General features: G+C 40.1%; 1 protein-coding gene across 1 annotated transcript; it reads right to left on the reverse strand.

The window, feature by feature from the left end:
• Positions 1-14,664, reverse strand: SCRG1 (stimulator of chondrogenesis 1). The gene is made up of 3 exons (XM_073341650.1): positions 14,494-14,664; positions 3,784-4,054; positions 1-1,412 (listed from the first exon to the last, which is right to left on the reverse strand). Exons 2-3 carry the CDS (start codon positions 4,026-4,028, stop codon positions 1,358-1,360), a joined length of 300 nt encoding a protein of 99 aa, XP_073197751.1. The 5' UTR covers positions 4,029-4,054; positions 14,494-14,664; the 3' UTR covers positions 1-1,357.
• Between the last annotated feature and the right edge of the window lie 6,925 nt (positions 14,665-21,589).

Consider the following 21,589-nt stretch of genomic DNA (forward strand, 5'->3'; position numbering starts at 1 on the left):
TTAATTGAATACACATTTATTATCATTTGCATATAGTCCAGCAAACACTGACCCACTAGGTACAAGATTACCAACATACAAGAATACAATCATCCAACCATTATAGATGGCAAAGTTTCTGAACATATTTTGTATTTGATACAAAGTTGTCATGTAAGTGAAGTATGGTTGTCTATTAGCATTAAAAAATTCGCTATTGCCTATGTAATTTTCATAAAATGACTACTGCAGAAAGTGTCATTGAAAAAGAATAGCACAAGAGAACTATATTAAAGTTTTATATTTTGCACTAGATATTTTCACACTTTTCCATATGATTAACTTGGTAGCTCTAGGAATTACCATATGTTAATGAAAAGAAATGTTTAATACTTATCGCAAACAGCTTTCATTAAACTAGCATAGGTGTACATGCTTAGAAGGCTAGTCTCTGTGTCTAATTACATACCTGTCTTTTCCTAAAGGCCTATATTAAAGATAGGGAACTAGCATTTTAAGATACTACTGCGATGTGCTATAGTTCAAATGAGACCTGATTCAGGGCCCATTGCCTTCCAAAGATTTTTGGATCAGGCTCATCAACAGAAGCTGTTTTATTGAATATATACATTATAGCAGCTGTGTACTAAACACAAAAAGTGCAAAGATGAGTTTAAATAAGGGCCCATTATGGATAACTGTATTTTGTGAATTTAGAGTCCAGTTGTGTTTCCATGAAAGCTAATGGGAGTCTTGCTATTGACCTCAAAAGGATTAACAAGCTTTTTAGACCAAGATTTTCAAAAATAGATGTAAAAAGTTAGGGTCCTCAAACCTTATTTAGGCACCTAAATAAGTGACCAGATTTTCAAAAGTGCTGAACATAGAGTAGCTCCCACTGATTTCAGTTACTTTTTGTGAAAGTAATGAAGACTTATTGATATGAAACTTCAGTACAGTGAACTGCGACTAAAGGCCTCAATGGGTGTAAAATAGTGTAGTGAGGTGCTATACTGCCTTATAGCAGCTGAGAATTTGACCCTTAATCTGTGAGAGATGGAATGACACCACCAGATCTTTTATGAGACTGTCTGGGTTGGCAGATCAGCACAGTGAATTAAAGAGGTTCTACTGCACCCCTCTTCTTAAATCCTTCTAATGAAAACAAATGTTGTTACTAAGTTGGAAAGGAGAGCTTTACCATTAAATCTTCAAAACATGGTTTCTTCTATTTATAGACAGGGAAACATATACTACTTGGTACATTAAGGCTCTGCACTCTAGTGCTGTAGAAAGGAATAGATTTTCTGTGACAACATCGTTAATCTCCTGTTGTGACGTCCTCTGTGTGTCTTCTCACTGGGACACATGATGCTCATCATTGACTGTTGCAAGGGATCACGAAAGAGATCTTTGGTCCAAAGAAAATACCTCTGAAAGAAATTATCAGGTATTTCAGTTGTAATTTATGATAACCTTATCATAAGTTCTAAAATGAAACCCATCTACAACTGCTTTGCTGTTTTTGTGTATGTTTTTAAAAAAATAAAAATACAAACCTGAAGAAGTGCACAGGCTTCAGTGTCAGTAGAAACTAAACTGCTGATGGGTGGAAATCCTAGCTCCACTAAAGTCAATGGCAAAACTCCCAGGCACCACAGTGGGGCTAGGATTTCACCCCAGTGGCATAATTTCAGTTTTAGTGAGATAAATTCTAAAAAAGATGCATAGGAAATGTGCACATATACAGTTAAATGAGGCTTGTACTGAGCTCCAAGGTGGGGTCTTTTGTGGTATCTTTTGTATTGTAGTCTAGTAAAAGCTTTCTTTATCTAAGGTTTCAGAGTAGCAGCCGTGTTAGTCTGTATTTGCAAAAAGAAAAGGAGTACTAGTGGCACCTTAGAGACTAACCAATTTATTTGAGCATAAGCTTTCGTGAGCTACAGCATCCGATGAAGCGAGCTGTAGCTCACGAAAGCTCACGAAAGCTTATGCTCAGATAAATTGGTTAGTCTCTAAGGTGCCACTAGTACTCCTTTTCTTTCTTTATGTAAGATTTTGAAGACTTATGGTGAGTTAGCAAGCAAATACTGTGCCTTATCTAGGTACCTGCAGTGATTTTGGAGAGAATGGAAAATATGAAAAGTTGCTCTTATTTATTTATGAAAGTTGCTGTTAAACCATGCCCCCTACTTTAAAAGGAAGTAGGTTGCTGGCAGAGTGACTTTGGAATTCATTCCCACATAGCCTGATTTATTAACCCTTCAGGCATGCTGAAAAGCTCCTCTTTAGGACATTTCAGGAGAGGGTGAGTTGAGAAATACAGGTGATCAGTGAAGGGATCATCCAGGTTACTGTGGCATAGTAAGGCCAGCCTAATATGATTTTATTCTTTGTAGGTTTTAGTTATCCTAGAGCACGGGTTCTCAAACTGGGGGTCAGGACCCCTCAGGGGGTTGTGAGGTTATTACATGGGGGTCAGAAGCTGTCAGCCTCCACCCCAAAACCCGCTTTGCATCCAGCATTTATAATGGTGTAAAATATATAAAAACATGTTTTTAATTTATAAGGGGGGGGTTGCACTCAGAGGCTTGCTGTGTGAAAGGGGTCACCAGTACAAAAGTTTGAGAACCACTGTCCTAGAGCACGTGGAGAAAAGGGTATGGCCTTTAACGTTGAATGAAATAATTAAATATTTGTTAGGAAGTACTCTTACAAAGGAATGAAATTGGATACTAGTAGTATAGGGAAAAATATGCCATTATAAACCTAATGAATAGAGCTGAGTGAAGGATGGAAATTCTGTGATTTTGAAATTTGGCTTCATTCAGAATTGGGGGAGAAATCTGAAAATGGTGACATTCTCCCAAAGCAAATTCAGGCGAAAAATTGTTTCCATTTTTTAAAATTTTTATTATATAGTATAAAAAACAAAGATTTTGAAATGAAGTAACTAAAAAAACAAACAAACAAATAAAATGTTTCATTCCAAAAATGTTTGGACATTTGTCAGAATTTTTCCCTGAAATATAATTTTGGTGAAATTGACATGATTTCACAAATCATTTAGCTTTTGACTGAGTTGTTCCACTACAGTTTTTCCAACATGCTTTGCTAACGAACATTGAGAGTATTTGTCACTATCCTTCACTGTTAATGTTCAACATTGTCTATAACACTACAAGTAGAGGTGGGAGAAGTGTTGGGGTTTTAAGGTGACCCCTGAATCCTTTTCAATTAATCTTTTTTCCCCATTCACTTTTCTGCAGACTTTTTATTGTAAATGTCTCTCTTGCAGTTCAGCTTATCTAGATGAAATATCTATACCCACTAATATACAGAGGCAATGACATATTTTGCCATGCAGCAAGAACCTCAGGGCTTTCTCATCTCTTTTGAAAAACTGGTTTTCACTAATGGGTGTTGAAATTATTGGCTGAAAATCAAGGGATTAGTCCAAAGACCCCAATTTTTATATGACCTGGGTCAAGTAAGTAAAGAACAAGGGGCAAAATTCAGCCTAGTATAAACTCACTGAAGTAAATCATGTTACATCAGGTCCGTAGTGGGATGTGTGATTTAATACTTTAAGCAAACACAATGTCAATCTTCCCCTTTACTTTAAAAAAGCAAATGAAGTGATAAAAGAAAATGGCTGAGTCTTGGTCTAACTTCTAAGCTTGATAAAATGTTTAATTTCTTTTAAATGGAAGCTGATTCGTTAAGTAGTAGTCCATACTATAATGAACGCTTGTTAAATCCATATAAACATGTAAAATTGTATGTAACAGAAAGTTGCCTTACTTTGGGCAGCAGAGTAATTCACTAAAATTGCAGTAACAGATCATCTCACAGCTTTGCCCTTCCCAAAAGTGGTCTTGAAGATTTCCATCAATGCGTCGAAGACTGGCCACACCCTCTGGGATGCTGTGACAGTTGCGATCTTTTAGCACTTTCTTGTAACAAGAAAGTCGACTGAAAGGCATCATGTTAGTACCAAGCAGCATGCTCAGCAAAACAAGAGCTGATAGAATCTTCATTTTCATCATTCCAAAGCTTGCTTTTGACAGGAGTGCTAATGAGAAAAGAGGCACATTAGACATGTATTGATGCTGAATAGATCAGTTTTTGTGCAGATTGCTTAATTCATTTCTCTAGCTTGAATCCAGTTTATCCTGAGGATTTTTGGGAGTTGGACCTGTGTGCTGGAGAGGATTATTTCCCAGGAGATAGAAGGTATTGCTATTTCACTGTTGTGGAGTTTAATTTCACAGCCCTCTCTGCACCCTATTCTTATTTTCATGAATGGAGCCTTTTGTTGCTGGCAGTTTCTTTTGCTTTTCTCCTTCAGGAAATTGCTTTGAGAGGATTTGACCAGCTCACTGGTATGAATGTCTACTTTCATGTAGTTGTATATCTTTGGAGCATAATAACATTAACAAAGCAGTGTGGAAATGTTCAGGTACATTTCCCCAGTTTCTGGATGTTTTTTTGGCTCTTTTAAATCATTACAAAAGTATAATGACTCTACTGAAGTCGTTTCATCCTTATTCTATCTATTTCTCCCAAATGTGGTAGAAACTACATGCTAGCATGACCTACTAAATGTATTATAATCATAGAATATGGGGGTTGGAAGAGGTCTCAGAACTCCAACCCCTTGCTCAAAGCAGGACCAACCCCAACCCCACCCAGGGCTCTATCAAGCTGGGCCTTAAAAACCTCTAAGGATGGAGATTCCACCAGCTCCCTAGGTAACCCTTTCCAGTGCTTCACCACCCTCTTCTCCCACTGCAACTTGAGACCATTGCCAGGGTCAATCAGAGGAGGGGCCAGGAGGGCCATTTGGCCTGGGCCTCTGTCAAGGTTCCTCCCCCACTCTGAACTCTAGGGTACAGATGTGGGGACCTGCATGAAAAACCTCCTAAACTTATCTTTACCAGCTTAGGTCAAAATTTCCCCAAGGTACAAAATATTCCACCCGTTGTCCTTGGACTGGCCGCTACCACCACCAAACTAATACTGGTTACTGGGGAAGAGCTGTTTGGACGCGTCCTTCCCCCCAAAATACTTCCCAAAACCTTGCACCCCACTTCCTGGACAAGGTTTGGTAAAAAGCCTCACCAATTTGCCTAGGTGACTACAGACCCAGACCCTTGGATCTTAAGAACAATGAACAATCCTCCCAACACTTGCACCCCCCCTTTCCTGGGAAATGTTGGATAAAAAGCCTCACCAATTTGCATAGGTGACCACAGACCCAAACCCTTGGATCTGAGAACAATGAAAAAGCATTCAGTTTCTTACAAGAAGATTTTTAATAAAAATAGAAGTAAATAGAAATGAAGAAATCCCCCCTGTAAAATTAGGATGGTAGATATCTTACAGGGTAATTAGATTCAAAAACATAGAGAACCCCTCTAGGCAAAACCTTAAGTTACAAAAAAGACACACAGACAGAAATAGTTATTCTATTCAGCACAATTCTTTTCTCAGCCATTTAAAGAAATCATAATCTAACACATACCTAGCTAGATTACTTACTAAAAGTTCTAAGACTCCATTCCTGGTCTATCCCCGGCAGAAACCCAGCATATAGACAGACACACAGACCCTTTGTTTCTCTCCCTCCTCCCAGCTTTTGAAAGTATCTTGTCTCCTCATTGGTCATTTTGGTCAGGTGCCAGCGAGGTTACCTTTAGCTTCTTAACCCTTTACAGGTGAGAGGAGCTTTCCCCTGGCCAGGAGGGATTTCAAAGGGGTTTACCCTTCCCTTTATATTTATGACAGCCTCAAGCTCAAAAGGGGTCTCAAATTTAGACACTTGTTATTTTTTTTGCATTTGATAAGTTTCACAACATGTTTTTATGCACATCCCTATCGGACCAAAATATGACACTCTCTCAGCTTAAAACTGCAAATTTAAGCAAGAAAGAGATGTGATTTGGTAATAGATATAATTTTTTTGTTAACTGATATAGATTTTTGTCATACTAAAGAGTTAAAAATGTTCATAAATATTAGTACAGATATATCAGTTCTGATGGCACAAGATTAGACCATGATGAACGTGTCCTCTCAGATCAGCTGATTATATAAACAAACCACTACTAGTGGCTGTTGCTGGATCAAGTGTGTGTTGAAAGGTAGAGAATTGTTACATTTTAGTGTCTTTATAGTTTTATGTCAAGTTGACTAAGGAATTATTTATGTGTGAGAACGCCTCATTATTATCTTCATACGGTATCTAAAAGAGGAGACTGGTTGGTTGGTTGAGCCTTAGCTTGGACGTCATCATAGGCTTTCGTAGTCTATAGGCCCAGATTCAAGGTGAACATTTGTGAGGACAATCTTGTACAGTGAGTTTCATGAGGACACACGTTTGAAGTTTTTGGACATTATCCCTCTGTCTGTATCCATGTCTGTGTTTATTATATGTATGTCATCCCTTTGTCTTCAGCTCAGCCTGTTATATTATACCTTGCATGCTTTAGTTTTGATTCAGTGATAAGGATAATTGCATGTCTGACTGTTTCATTTTGTGTTAAATAGTATTCCTTTGTTTTGTGTCTTTTCGGCATTTGTGTACCATTCACCATTTGTGTGAATCTCACTGCACAGGCTCGAACTGAACTTCAGTCTATTCAGAAGCACATGTCCAAATTTGAATGCATTTTGATGTCATCTTTGTGGACGAAGCTACTTACAATGATCCACCAAACTAATCTGGTAATTGAAGCACGCAATGCTATACTTGATGTTGAGAGGGATAACATTGAAAGTCTTATCAATGACATTCAACAGATTAATGAACAATGGGATACAATCCTGAGTCCATATTAGTAGCACAGAATATTGGCATTTCATCTGAGTTCTCCACCAAATGCAACTTACCTACTGAATCCGATGCCGAGCAGCATTATAGGGTCAATGTCTTCCTTGTCATCATTGACTCTATTCAATCAGGTCTTACACGTCGATTTGAGTCACAGTGACTAATTTGTACCCTTTTGGGGATTCTTTGGCAGTTCAACAGACTGAGTAATGAAGATCTACTTTCTCCAGCTGAACAATTTCAGCAACAGTACAACAAAGAAATCTCAAAAGATCTCAGTGATGAGGTCATCTTCCTCAGACGAATATATTCCATGAACTTTAAATTGGATTGCAAGCCAAGGGAATTGCTTCAAGAAATACTTGAACTTGGACTCTATGGGGTGTTTCCTATTATCACAATTGCACTGCGTAGTTTTGTCATTTTTGTAAGTTTGCCTGGTGAATGCACCTTTAATGTGTTGAAACAGGTAAAGAACTATCATGGTTCAACTATGGGACAAGAGTGTTTGAATGGGTTCGCCATGCTTAATATCAACTGTGACGTTGCACAGATTGCTAGATTTTTCCTCAATAATTAGTGCATTTTCACAGAAAAAGGCTAGAAAAGCATTTGTTAAATAAAAAAATATTCAAATTATGTCTCACTCTTTTTTTGGTGTCTTATTTTGTTTTCATTTGTCATTTTTTATTTTTATTATGGCTAGGGGCCCCAAAAGTTGGAAGTGGCCAAAGCTGCTCTGGACTTCTGAGAGGGTCTGACCATTGCTCCTTGTTCTGTCATCTGCCACTACTGAGAACAGCTTAGCTCCATCCTCTTTGGAAACCCCTTCAGGTAGTTGAAGGCTGGTATCAAATCCCCCCTCACTCTTCTCTTCTGCAGACTAAATAAGCCCAGTTCCCTTAGCCCCTCTCATAAATCATGTGCCTCAGCCCCCTAACCATTTTCATTGTCCTCTGTTGGACTCTCTCCAATTTGTCCACATCCTTTCTGCAGTAGGGGTCCCAAAACCAGACACAATACTCCAGATAATCACTTCCCTCGATCTGCTGTCAATGATCCTACTAATGCAGCCGAATATGCCGTTAGTCTTCTTGGCAAAAAGGGCACACTGTTGACTCATATCCAGTTTCTCATCCACTGTAATCCCCAGGTCCTTTTCTGCTGAACTGCCACTTAGCCAGTCAGTCCACAGCCTGTAGCAGTGCATGGGATTCTTCTGTCCTAAGTGCAGAACGGGAAGGGGAAATTTTGTTGACTTAGTCCAACTGCAGACTTCTGGACAGGACTGGTTTTACTTTTCAAGAAAGTGAAGGGCCAAGCATAGCAGAGGGAGTTCAGGCTCTTCACAGCACTAACAGTGCACCTGTGTTCTGACTTCCAACACTGCCTGCTATTCTAATCCAGCAGTTCCATGGAACAGAGACTACTGAACGTGTCACACAGCGGGAGTTGGAGAAGAATATCCAACTTGCATTCATTTGTAAATTAGGCCAGGATCTGAGCTGTGGCTCAGCCTGGTTTTCAGCAGCAAAATATTGAAGTGTGGAGAGACAATGTTTGTTTACATTTCTTTTAGCTTGATATGAAGATTCCAGTCCCTCTCTAGATTTAAAGAGTGGCTCTACTCTGATAACTGACCCAGACAAATATTGCACCTTTTCACTCAACAGATTTGATTCTTGTATGTATTCCTACTTATACCTACTCTACAGTCAAATAGGATTTTGTTTCTTTTTGGTCTTAACACTATAAACCCAACTCAGCTAAGAGACTATGAGCTGGATTCTAGGCTCTCTTGTGTAGCTGGAGAATTGAATGCAAAACCTGAAGACTGTGGGACAAATGGGGGTACAATTTGACCTCTAGAATATTTATAATGTATGATGATGACGATCAAGGAAAGAACCCGTTTGACTCTCAGATCTCAGGTCGAGGTTGCAGGATTGATAGCAGGGGGAAAAGGGGAAGTCTTTTGTAAACTAAGCATATTTGATATGGAAATCACTTAGACATGTAACTGTGCCATGCTATTTTTTACAGTCACTTTTCAGAGAAGGACCACATGTTAAAACACAAAACATTATCGGACACACATACTACTTTACCACATTCCTGATTCAATTAATTTTCATAGACAGTTACATTGATATTTCCACCCTGCTAATCCTTCACCCATTTTGACAAATTATCTGCACAAAACATCAGCGATATAACTGCCTAAGAAAATCAGTTTCTGGAGACATGAGCCCATTTAGAAAAAACATTAACATTATAGGGTTAAAACTGGTGTTATTAGTTTAATACTAATCATGGGCACCTGTCAGGGTTCCCTCCCCACTCTGAGCTCTGGGATACAAATGTGGGGACCCACATGAAAGACCCCCCAAGCTTATTTCTACCAGCTTAGGTTAAAACTTCCCCAAGGTACAAATCCTTCTTTGTCTTTGGATGGGTACTGCTGCCACCACCAAGTGAGTTAGACAAAGATTCAGGAAAAGGACCACTTGGAGTTCCTGTTTCCCTAAAATATCCCCCCAAGCCCTTTCACTCCCTTTCCTGGGGAGGCTTAAGAATAATATACCAACCAGATAGGTTAACAAGGTAAGCACAGATCAGCCCCTTGGGTTTTTAGGACACTAAAAACCAATCAATCAGGTTCTTAAAAACAGAACTTTATTATAAAAACAGCACCTCTGCAAAGTCAGGATAGAAGGTAATTTTACAGGGTAATCAGATTCAAAACACAGAGGATTCCCCTCTAAAGTTACAAAAAACAGGAATAAACCTCCCTCTTAGCACAGGGAAAATTCACAAGCTAAAACAAAAGATACTCTAACACATTTCCTTGCTATTATGTACTATTCTGTAAATTTAGATGTATCATTCAGTAGGAGCTAGATTACTTGCTTGGTCTCTCTCTTTGTCTCCAGAGAGAACACACAAGCCCAAAACAAAAACCTTCCCCCACAGATTTGAAAGTATCTTCTCCCTTTATTGGTCCTTTTGGTCAGGTGCCAACCAGGTTATCTGAGCTTCTTAACCTTTTACAGGTAAAGGAGGGATTTTATGCTACCCTTAACTGTATGTTTATGACAGCACCTCATTATTCTGATCTTTTACACAAACTTACATGCTTATGCTAACATTATGTACAAAAAAAGTTGGTTTAAAAGTTTTATGTTTTGTCATGAGTACTGTGACCGGGAAAGGCCAGATGGCTATAGTAAAGTAGTGGGAGACAGATATATTAGCCACAGGCTAAACAAATCCCTGGTGCCAGGATAAGCAAATGGTAGCTGCTCCAGGTCAATTAAGACACCTGGGACCAATTAAGATCTTTTCAGGCAGGGAAGATAGCTAGGTTGATTGGGACACCTGAAGCCAATCAGGGGCTGGCTGAAACTAGTTAAAAGCCTCCCAGTTAGTCAGGTGGGTGCATGTGTCAGGAGCTGTAGGATGAAGCTGCACTGTTGGAGAAACTGAGCAGTACAAACAATATCAGGCACAAGGAAGGAGGCCCTGAAGTAAGGGTGAAGTAGATATTGAGGAAGTGGGGGCTGCTGTGGGGAAGTGGCCCAGGGAATTGTATGTGTCCTATTTCCAAAAGGTCAGCTGCCATAGCTGATACTATTAGGGTCCCTGGGCTGGAATCCGGAGTAGAGAGCGGGCCTGGGCTCCCCCCGTCACTCCCCCGAATTAATCACTGAGACTGGGAGACAACAGAGACTGTGCAAGGGAGAGTAGCTACTCCTCACCTTCCTTGCTGGCTTATGATGGAAATGGTTCAGCAGGCTGTGATCCTTGTCTCTAGAGAGAGAAGGGCTACGTGGAGGGTCACAGTGAGCCTCTCAGGCTAGCGAAATCTACCAGGAAGCGTGGGACCCATGGAGACAAGGACAGAGCTTTGTCACAGTATGCATAGTTAAAATAAAAGCAAATGCTTATTTATCTTTTTATTACAGATGTGAAATTCAATAAACTATTTTTCTGGTTTACATGAAATTTTGCATGCACATTTATCTTGATGAGTAGCGCACTTAATTATTCTTTTAATTTATAAAATGTGTTCTTTAGACCTCAGGGACCATGTCTAATATTTAAAAGATTGCATTATTTTCACTAGTTCTAGCCAATGTGCCAAATAATAATAAATTCCTCTTTCCTTCAAATAAGGTAAACATCAACCCAACTTTGCCTAATGTTGGATTTTGGACTCCAGTAAGATGTATGTTTGTAGGATAGTTTTTATTCTAAATCAGTTTCCCCAGCACTAAACAGTACATAAGTGAATCCTGCTTAAATGAGTTTATAGTCTAAGGAGGATGGATGTGGACACATTCTACCCTGGTTAGCAAGAAGGGCAGTCTCAAAGTAGTACAAGTATTTTTTAATTTAATATATAATGTAAGCGTTTCATAGAAGAAAAAAAGTGTTAAAGGTGATGATATTGCATGATACTACACTTAAAAAAATATGGGACCTGATTTTGAGAATTGGCCTCTGTTTTTCCAGTCCCAATGTAAATAGTTGTACCATATTTTGTATCTGTTATAAATTGCAGGCACAAATAGTAGATCTTTAAGTATTGAACTATTTGTGTCCGTAAGTCAGATAGATAAGTCTGCTATATGTTGTGGTTGTGCAAAATTGCTCGTACAGAAAGAGTAGTTAGACCAAATCCTGAGTGAAAATTAGGCCCTGATGACAGCATGCAACTCAAAAATAATTCATTTTGTAGATCAGTATGACTAACTTTTTAAAGAAATCCTTATGCTGTGTCCTAAACTTTGTCTCTAGACTGCTAAAGACAGCAGGTTCTAAAGGGCAGGGACCTCAACTGAAAATACCCTGTTGCTGATCCTGGAATGTTGGCTTGCACTTCTAGGTATGAGTATCAAGAACGCCTTACTGGCTCTCAACTGCCACAGGACACATGGCAAGTGGTCTCAGGTAAATCGGTCCCAGATCTTGTAAAATTTCAAAGATAACTACATCTTGAATTGTACCCAGAACTGAACTGGCTGTCTGTGCAGAGTACAAAGCAGAAGTGTGTGGAAGGGCCTGCACAGCTTTGTCCTGCATCAGCTCATGGCCTAAAAAGCCATCCCTTAACAGTGTATTACAATAATGCACTAGAGAGGAGTCTGACATGGATAACTGTGACAAGTTCGCAAAAAGAAAAGGAGTACTTGTGGCACCTTAGAGACTAAATAAATTGGTTAGTCTCTAAGGTGCCACAAGTACTCCTTTTCTTTTTGCGAATACAGACTAACACGGCTGTTCCTCTGAAACCTGTGACAAGTTCAGTATCAGTCAGGAAAGGTCATGATCTCCTGATCAACTGTAGACAGAATACTGGACTAGAGGGGACTAGCACTGCATGACAATTCATTTTATGTATGTTATAACCTGTCTGGTATGTCTAATAGTCAAATATTTACCCATTTTTTCTTTTGCACTGAGGCATGTCCTCTTTGAATGCTCTATTTTCACAGATACTAATTTACATAAAACTCTTAATCAGAGCGCTTCCTTCAAAAGGTTTGTCCTGAAGGAGATGCTATCTATTTTCAGATGGAAGACTGTCAAAGGGAGTGTCCAAGATCATGGAGGCTATAGCTTTGTCGATACAGCACTCTATTGTGTAAGGGAAGAGATGGTAGGGGCTTGGCGGAGCTTCTATACAGTACAGTATATGGAATAGCCGCTGACTCACCAACTACTGCTATGAACTCTTCCCTTATACTGCTAAACTAGTACTGTTGAGGTACCCATGAAAGTGGAAAGTTGCATAGCTGATGAAAAGTTGCTGGATGTAGGGAGTGGGTGTGTATGTGGGGAGGGGGTGTGGTGGTGCATTTTACAAAATATAGTTACTCTGCCATCACCAAGTGCAGATAAAATTGTGTTGACACCTATCCAGCCAGTGAAATCTGCTGAACAAATGTCACACAGATGAGTTGAAGAACAGTTACCAGTAAGTAACCTTTCTTTCTGTGATATGTCTATTTCCTGCCTCATTAAAGGGCACCAATGTCAATCATACCAACCTCCAATAGGTGCAGTCTATCAAGACTATTCAGTTTCAAGTTCCAACAGGGATAAAATCTCCTGAAAGTATTTGAAGCAAACTTCCCACATTTGCATAGGTCCTTTTTGATAAAATACTCCATTGATGGCATTTGACATGACATTGATGAAAGAAGTTAAGATGGGGAAATAGTTTCTGTGTCACAAAAATAGCTTTAGTTTTCTGTATGACTGGAAAATAGATAGTCTGAGGGGAAGATTGCTAAATGAGTAAGGAATCAGTAACAGTGAAGTTCCTAAAGTTTTGTTTTGCCAGGCAACTTGGCACTACATATTCTTTGGAATGGTTGGATCCACAGGGAGATTTATTTTTTTTAAAAATTCTCTGCCTCAATGGCCAAGACAAACAGAGCTATGTTTCTTGAGAATATTAATAGTGCTGTAAGTCCCATGCAAGCAGCTGCTGTCAGTAATAAGCACTAGTGGTATGGATAGGCAATAGAAATAAGGAAAAGTGTGAGTGAATGAAACTAAAAATGTAGTTAGATACCTTTTCCTTTAAACCAGTTCCTCATATTTGGAAACAAATGTGTAAGCTATATATGTACTGAACTTTAAATGAACACATTTATAGTTAGTTGTCAAGAATTCTATAGCGTCTCTAGCTACTTCATCTTGAAAATGAAAGATACTTCATTGTAACTGGTTGTCTGTCTTATGGTCCTTTACAGTCATACAGGAGGTATATTCTATATTAACAGACTAATCAATTAAGTTCAAAGTGCAATAATAGTTTTATTACTATGCAGATAATGTATTTAGATATCTTCACAATGGGTGTATAGTTCAAGAGTTAAAAGTAACTCTGTTAGCAACACCATTCAAAGTACAAAATTCCCTTCACATCATTTAGCAGTCATCTGTCAAACCTCCCTAGTCCAAAATACCTCCAAAAGGTGCTGATGACATTTACTGTTCAGACTTGCAGCCATAGGTAATCATTAAACAACATCTGCAGAATTGGGCTATCACTTGATATATGACATATGTGTGAGTTTTAGAATTAAATAAGTTTGAAGAAGCATTGCTCAAAATTAAAAAACAAAACAAAAATCAAAAAACCAAACTTTTTTTGCCTGAACAGTCAGTACATTGTGAAGCATGGTAAGGACAGCAGCTACTCCACTGAGGATGAATTCGATGAATTACCTCTTTGTAAAACCCACCACTACCATGCTTCTTTCCAGGAATTGGGTTTTCATGAAAACTCATTTAGTTTCCCTAAAGACAGCAGCTCATTGTGAAAACACTTCTTTTCACATCCACCAGTTTTTGCAATAATAGTGAAAGCATGAAAATAGTGGGCGATAGTGGAAAACTTACTATGAACTGTGATAACATCCAACGTCATAAAGAAGAGTAACATGTTAAAAAGTATTGCTTTTTTGTCTTTAGCTGAATAAATTAAACTGGCTTTATCTCCTCACATCTGTTCTGCAACGCATCATTTGCTCACAGTGAACGTCAACCTTCCCAAAGTGCCTCCTGCACATGCCATTCATCACCTGTAATTTATCTAGCTTTGCATCCTGTAACTAGCATGAGGGGAACAAATAAATGAGGATAATTGCAGGAGCAAGACCTACCTTTCTCTTTTGCTGCTCTCTCTCTCTCTCTCTCACTTTCTTGGCAGCTGTATTTTTTTAAATGTACAAGTTGAGAGTGGGAGCTAAAGGAGATGAGGAGAGGGAGGGCTGAAGGGAGGTGCTGTACAAATAACCCTTTGTCTGCCCTGGCTCCTGTCTGCGAGTGACAGTCTCTCTTATCCAGCCAGGAGCCAGGGGGTGGGCTTCTAGAAGTACCTCTCTCCAACCCAGACAAGAAAGAAATGAGCAGCTCTTTTCCAGCAGGAAACAACTAGTCCATACAGGATTCAAAGAGAGGAAGCCTCCTCAGGGAGTAAAATACCTGCAGGGAAAAAAATACTTCTTGGAAAGATTTTTTCCTCTCTGTGATGGTGAAGTGTGATTGGAAAAGCATGGAGGATGTGTGTGTGTGTGTGGAGGGCGAGAGAGAGAGAGAGAGGGAGGAGGAGGAGGAGGAGGAGGAGGAGGAGGAGGGAGTGAAGCTGCCAGGATCATCTGGATTGGTAGGAGAGCATAGTTTGGTGAACGAATGCATTGTCCTCGCATATTTTCTAGTTGCCCTTTTCTCTTATTTCTCTCATTGTGTCATAAAAATTCCCTCTGGGAGAAGTTTCAGGAACAGCACTGATGATGAGGCAGCAAGACCCAGCAATTGAAACCTATGCAATGTTCACATGAAATAGTTTGCGTCATGCAGGGTTCTGTTGGTTTGTCTGAAATTGACCTGACTGAGAAATGTGGTAATTATTTTAACTGGATTTTTGATCATAGGTGCACTGCCACATCTTCATTGTACTGCGTTTGTTCCTGGCAAAACATTTAATCACGTAATGGCAAAACAACTACTTTGTCAGCCAATAGTTCAGAAACGCGTATTGCGGAATAGTGCAATGGTGTCCTTAAAACCCTTAATTAAGGTATTCAGAGGGGTAGTTAATTTAAATGGAAAGAGGTTTACATATAATTTATGTTATCATCTAATAATAACTAATTTGGGGATAGATTGTTAAGCTTGAAGTGAAGACTCCTGTATTCTAGTCCCAAATCAGCCACGATGGCCATCTTGGCTCTTTTTTGTGGTTTCGTCAAATCCAGCCACTGTAATTTCTGTCTCCCAGCTGTTTGACACTGGCTGGGTGTCAGATTAGAGTAGATAAAATGGAATTGATGCTTATAGGCAGGCATGAGTTTGCCTTCTGATAAAGGTTTCTAAACCACCTTAGCCATTTCATGTTTTAGTCTTTGAGTCATTTTAGTGCTATTGCTGTTTTTTGACTTTAGGTGTCAGTGGGTTTTCCTCATCTACTACTAGCCCAGAGGTTGCAACATTTCTTTTCTTTTCTGATGTGGAGTTCACCACAGTGATCCATGCCTCAAAACTAGATTATTGTAATGCACTCTATTTGAGGCTGCTCTCACAGAGCACTGGTAATATCAGCAAATGTAGCATGCGCCAAACTGTCTCTTTTTAATGCAGTGAGATGTTATGGCCTGAGTCTCCCTTCCATTGATATAAATCAACAGGAATGCCACTGAAGTAATTGGAGTTACATAGAAGTAATACTGTGATGAGAAGAGAATAAGATCTTGTATGTGCACATAATGCCATTGTTGCACACTGGTTGCCTATTCACGTCTATGTGCAATAGGAGTAATTTTGTTATGAATGGTTTCATTTTGAAAGAGAGCACCTCGTTTTCTGATGTGCTGTCACAAGAAATAAAAATGTACAGCAGTCTTTTTGCTCCCTGTTTCTGGGATTCAGTTCTCTGGTGCTGGTAGCAGTAGGTTCTCAAAGGAGGGTCCAAAGTTCTGGAACATACTTCAATCAACGATCTACCAGAGCCTAGGTTTGATGAATCACAAGCAACCTGTTTGACCAAGTCTTTGGTGGACTGCTAGTTTATTTTATAATTAAGGTGTGGGTAGGTATGATGGTTCTCAGGGCACACAGGACTGTGTCATCTTGTTACCCCCTGCATCCAGCACAAGGTTGTTTTTTTCTTGTTGTAGCTGGGTGTCAGCTCCCTAATACCATCAGTCTTTCAAGCACTCTCCTCTGGGCTATGCCAGCTCTAACTTTGCCTTGCAGGTTAACACTAGGTGCACCCCAGTCTCTGAGCCCCCTTGAATTGTTTCCCTTGATATCCACCTCTGACATTGGCTGTTCACAGAAATTCCAAATCCTCTGCACCCAAAGGTGCAGGGTAGCTCTGTTAATCAGTTTGACCCTAAACCACTGCTTCTGTGAACCACTCAGGACTTATGATAAATCAAAGTAGGTCTGTTTAAGAAAGAATCAAAAAAGATTTAACTAGAAACGAGAGAGTGATGGAAATGGTTATAATATACAACAATCCTAAAACCAAACCTGGGTCTATGCTTATCAACAGTTACCTCTTCTATCCAATAAAGTAGACCCCCACCCCAAAGTTCAGTCTGTTGCAGAGCTGGCTGGTTTCTTATGAACCAGGATCCAAACTCTACAAGGGGTTTTCCTCAATGAATGGATACAGAGTGCTTCTCCCTCCACTGTGATATACTGAAAACAGCCTTTTGTTTCTATTCTCTGACAGGGCAACCCCCTATCTGTTACTGGAAGATTTGCATTCAACTATATTAAGTCAATGATATTACCCAACTACACTGCCCTTAACCTTAACCTTTCATTTATCTAAACCAGTAACCAAGACTGTGACCTTGGAATTTCCAGTATATTACCAGCATGCTTACCTCTGACCCACAGAGGGCTCCCCAGAGCAAGCTAGTCTTGCTGATCCTTGAAAGGACACAGATACAACTCTCCGATCAAGAATAGGCACACAAGTAGTAATTCTTCGAAATCAGAAATACTATTTATTTAGAAGTGAGTGGTTATAATAAAAGAATAGAGATAGATATAGGGATAAGCAGCGCGGCAACAAAAAGGTAGCCTCCGTAACCATATACTTAACACGCTATAACATACAACAATCAACAGAGTTCTATTGCTTATATTGTTATATGCAACAAAGGGTTTATTGCATATAACAATCAGCAGGGTTCTATTGCTGCTGCTGCTGCTGCTGCTTCTTGCAGATGGTTTCTTCCTTGAAGGTGTTTGCAGCAGCTTCTCTTGTCTAAGGTCCCTACCCAAATACAGAGTTTAGCCTATTGACTGTCCCCTTTATATACTGTTTGGTCATGCAAGCTCAGCCAATCAGTCTCCAGAGCTTAGCATATGCTAATTCCCCCCCACCCCCCATCACGTGTACCTACATATGACAGGAAGTCCCATGTATCTCTGTGGGCTACAATGTATCTCTATGGGATTTTGCTGAGTCATTCCCTACAGGAAGTGATGCAATACCATGCTTCTATTACATCATCCGGAAATGATGCAATACTGTCTCCTGATTGCATGATCCCTATACACTCCTATAGGCCTATGTATTCCTATGGATTTTTTTCAGATGACCCGTGGGTGACCTCAACTACTTCCTGTTTGGCCTACTGGAAAATGGAATTTACCATTGCGTCACAGGAAATGAAATTTCATTTCCTAGGTAATGGACCTCTATGTTTCTTAGAATGGAATCTTCTACCACATCATCCCTATAGCTGCCATTACTTGATTTTCTATATTTAAACTATTATTATCATCCATCTAATTAAAGCTGTAATTTTAAAACTAATTACTGTTTTAAGCATTCCAAAGGGTCCTGATTCTATCACCAATCTATAATTGTCCAACTAAAAGAATTATAATTTTTCCAATTTTAAACCTCCCCCAGAGGTTTTTAAGGTAGTTCAAACAACTGAGGGAAATTCTCTCACTACACATCCTGTTGTAATGTTTCTTTTTTACCTTCAAGTAGTTTGATTGTTTGCAGTTGCCTCTGGTGGTTTTTCTAGTGAAAAACTCTATTGATTGAGCATGGCTAAACAATTGAGCTTTGCATTGCATTGCTGGCTAAATAGGGCAGGGTGACAACTCCTCCCCCCCACCCACCCAAATGGGCCATCACCCCCCTGCCTAAATGGATATTATCCCCTGGTGACCAATTTCTAATCCAAATCGATAAAGCTTACTTTCAATATAAATACATTATTCCTTAAATTTTACTTGTATGTACAACTCACAAAGATTATGTATCTTGGCAAGTTATGAGCTTTCTGCAGATACCTTACATGTTACTCTTTATGGATAAATATCCTGTAAGACCTGTTTGGTGCAGAGAATTTGTCTGGTCTGAGGTGAGAGTGGTTTGCAAAGAACAGGGGACTCTTTGCCAAGGAGCGTCTGGGTCACAGTAGGGTTATGAATGGGAAAGAGAAAAGAAAATTGTAGCATAGCTGCCAAGTTTTGTGACATTGTGTGACATTGCCTGTCTTTAAGAAATGGTCAGTTATTACTCTTTACGGTGCCTCAGAGAAGTGGGGTGGGGGTGGGAGAAGCTCAGCCTGCAGCAGCTTAGGGGGCTGAGGAAAGCAGGGGTTCTGGAGAACCTGGAAAAGCCAGTAGGGAGCAGAGTATTGGAGTGAGTCAGGGCAGATTGGTGACAGTGAATGACCTAGTTCTATAACTATTTTGTGACTACTCAATGTTCTGTATATGTTCTGCATTTTTCATATGAACCACAAACCCTCACCCTTATTCTGGGAACACAGATCTATTCAAATCTCACCTTTCACATACTGGCCACCAACACAGACATGAACTCTCCCCAGCTCTCTCATTGGTCCCTTCTGGCCTTGGGATCTAAACACTTCAGCTACTCACACACTTACAATGAGAAATACTAAAAGAAACACCTCTTATATTCCATCTCTAGAAAGGATACCATTGATCTACCATTCCACTACATGCCAGGCACTCCCCACTACCTTAGCATAAAGAGTTCATGTACATTGGAGGGTGTAATCACAATAGCCTATTGTAATTGAATCTAAGATACTACAAGTAAATCTAATTACCTGAAACTTTAGGGTGGGGATTCATTTATATAAAACTCAAGATATCTTAATTTTGTACAGGTCCAGTGAAACATTTGGGTATTCAGCGCTCATCTCTGGTAGCAATGTTGGGTGCCCCAGACATTAAGTGCCACCACCATTTTAAGCAGATGTCAGTTAGACCTGCTCTGAGGTTAGATGACATAGTGTTTAAAATGGTGGCTGCAGGGGTCACTTGTTAAGAACTGTGTGATTCAGAAACCATATTCAGCAGACAAGAACAACTTTCAGTCTTAAAAATTTATGAACAGTTGTATATTCTTATATGCTGATTTTTAACTATTTACATAAATAGCAATATCTTTTTCTTTTACATAAAACTCTTGTAAATCTCTCTTCCTATAAAACTAAGCAATTTCAATTAACAATATCATATTTGAAATTGCTAGGCAACATCACTGATCTTTCATATAGTGTGGTTTTTGTTTTGAATCCCTTACTCTGCTGATGTTTGTCCTCAGGACATTTTTGTGCTTGTATGTATTCTAGCATCATCTAAGTCCAGAGGGTCTGTAATAAGTCAACTCATTTTACAGTCATTGCCAATTTCTACTGTAGTCCCTATATCGGCATCCACTGGGGGGACTCTTTTGAGTTTTCTTTCGAAAACAACAGATCCTTGGTGGCTGTTAGGAAATGAGAGTAGACAGATGGTAGAGTTGGCCTTAAACTTCTACTGTGTATGATTTTGGTGCTACTTTTTGCATACTTGTCCCTGTTCTCCATCTTTTGTTTCTGTCATTATACACTGGTTGTAATCTCACTGGCTATTCTGTCTGGAGTTCTTTGGTGCCTCTTTCAAAGTGTTAGGCTTGTTGTCATTGTTGTTCAATTTGTTCTGTCACCTTTTTCACTAGTGCTGGTTCAAAAGTGTATTTGCTGTAGGTAATGGAGTGCGTGTTTGGTGGTACAGGACAGGTGATACTGGACTGCTGTCCAGGCCTTCTGTTGGAGTATTTCTCCAGTCCAGTAATATCGTCCACGTGGTCTTTATTATCCCAGTGTGCCATTTGGCGATCTTAACAGTTGTTTCTGCTTTGCCATTAAACTGGCTGCGATGTGGAGTTTTGTAAAGGGACTACTCAGTGCACAAGAAACACACATACTTAAAGTACTACAGGCAGGCAAATGCTCTTTTATTCAACTACAATACACTCCTGATTATCCGAATAACATGAGGGACAGGATTTTATTTGGATAATTAGGAGGAGTTTGGATAATCGAGAAGGCAGGAGCCATTCAGCACCAGGACGGTTTCCTCTGCTGCTGGGGGCTCCTCCTCCTCACAGTCCTGGCCAGGGGATCTCTGTTCTGCCCTGCTCACTCATTCCCATGACAGTGGGGGTGAAAAGGGCTCCCTATGCTACAGCAGGGCCAGCAACCCCCCTGATCCCTGCCTGCACAACGGGGAAGTGCATGCTGCACTTGGGACAGGACAGAACCTTGTAGTCCATTTCCTTATCTGGGAAGCCACTACTGATGTCTGGTTGAGATGTTCCATGAATAACACAAACTTTCCTGGAAGCTCTGTAGAACCAGATTGTTTTAGTAATGGCATTCAACTGAGGCTGTTTGTGCTGGCAAGCTAATGCTCTGCCTTATAAATTATCCCATACAGGAGAAGCTCAATGATACGAACACCAGAGTTTACAGACTGACCAGTCAACCGGACACCATGTGAAACCAGAAATAGCCAATCAGGCAGCAGCGGAGACAAAAAAAAACCCAACAACCACCAATACTGTACTGTGCCTGTACTGAATCTTAAAGGTAAACACATCTGGGCTGCCTGTCCCCACCCCACCCCCACCCTCATGTGCAGGGCAGCCATTTACAGCTGCAGTAAGAGGTGAAGATGCTGGGGCTGTCAACCCAAGGCAGCTGGAGCCAGCAGAGCAGGAGCAGCACCGAGATCTGCACCGTTTTCACCTCTTCCCTCCCACCCCCTCCGCTGGGAGGAGGGCTTGCTGTTTTCACCCTCCTCCCGCAGCCGGGAGGGGGACGTGCTATTCTCTCACGCGCACACACACACGCACCCCACCTCCCCCTGTGGGGAGGAGGACAAGCTTGCAATCCAACTCAGGAAAAGAAGCTGCCTGCG

The sequence above is a fragment of the Lepidochelys kempii genome, chromosome 4, assembly GCF_965140285.1.
Source record: "Lepidochelys kempii isolate rLepKem1 chromosome 4, rLepKem1.hap1, whole genome shotgun sequence".
NCBI lineage: Eukaryota > Metazoa > Chordata > Testudines > Cheloniidae > Lepidochelys > Lepidochelys kempii.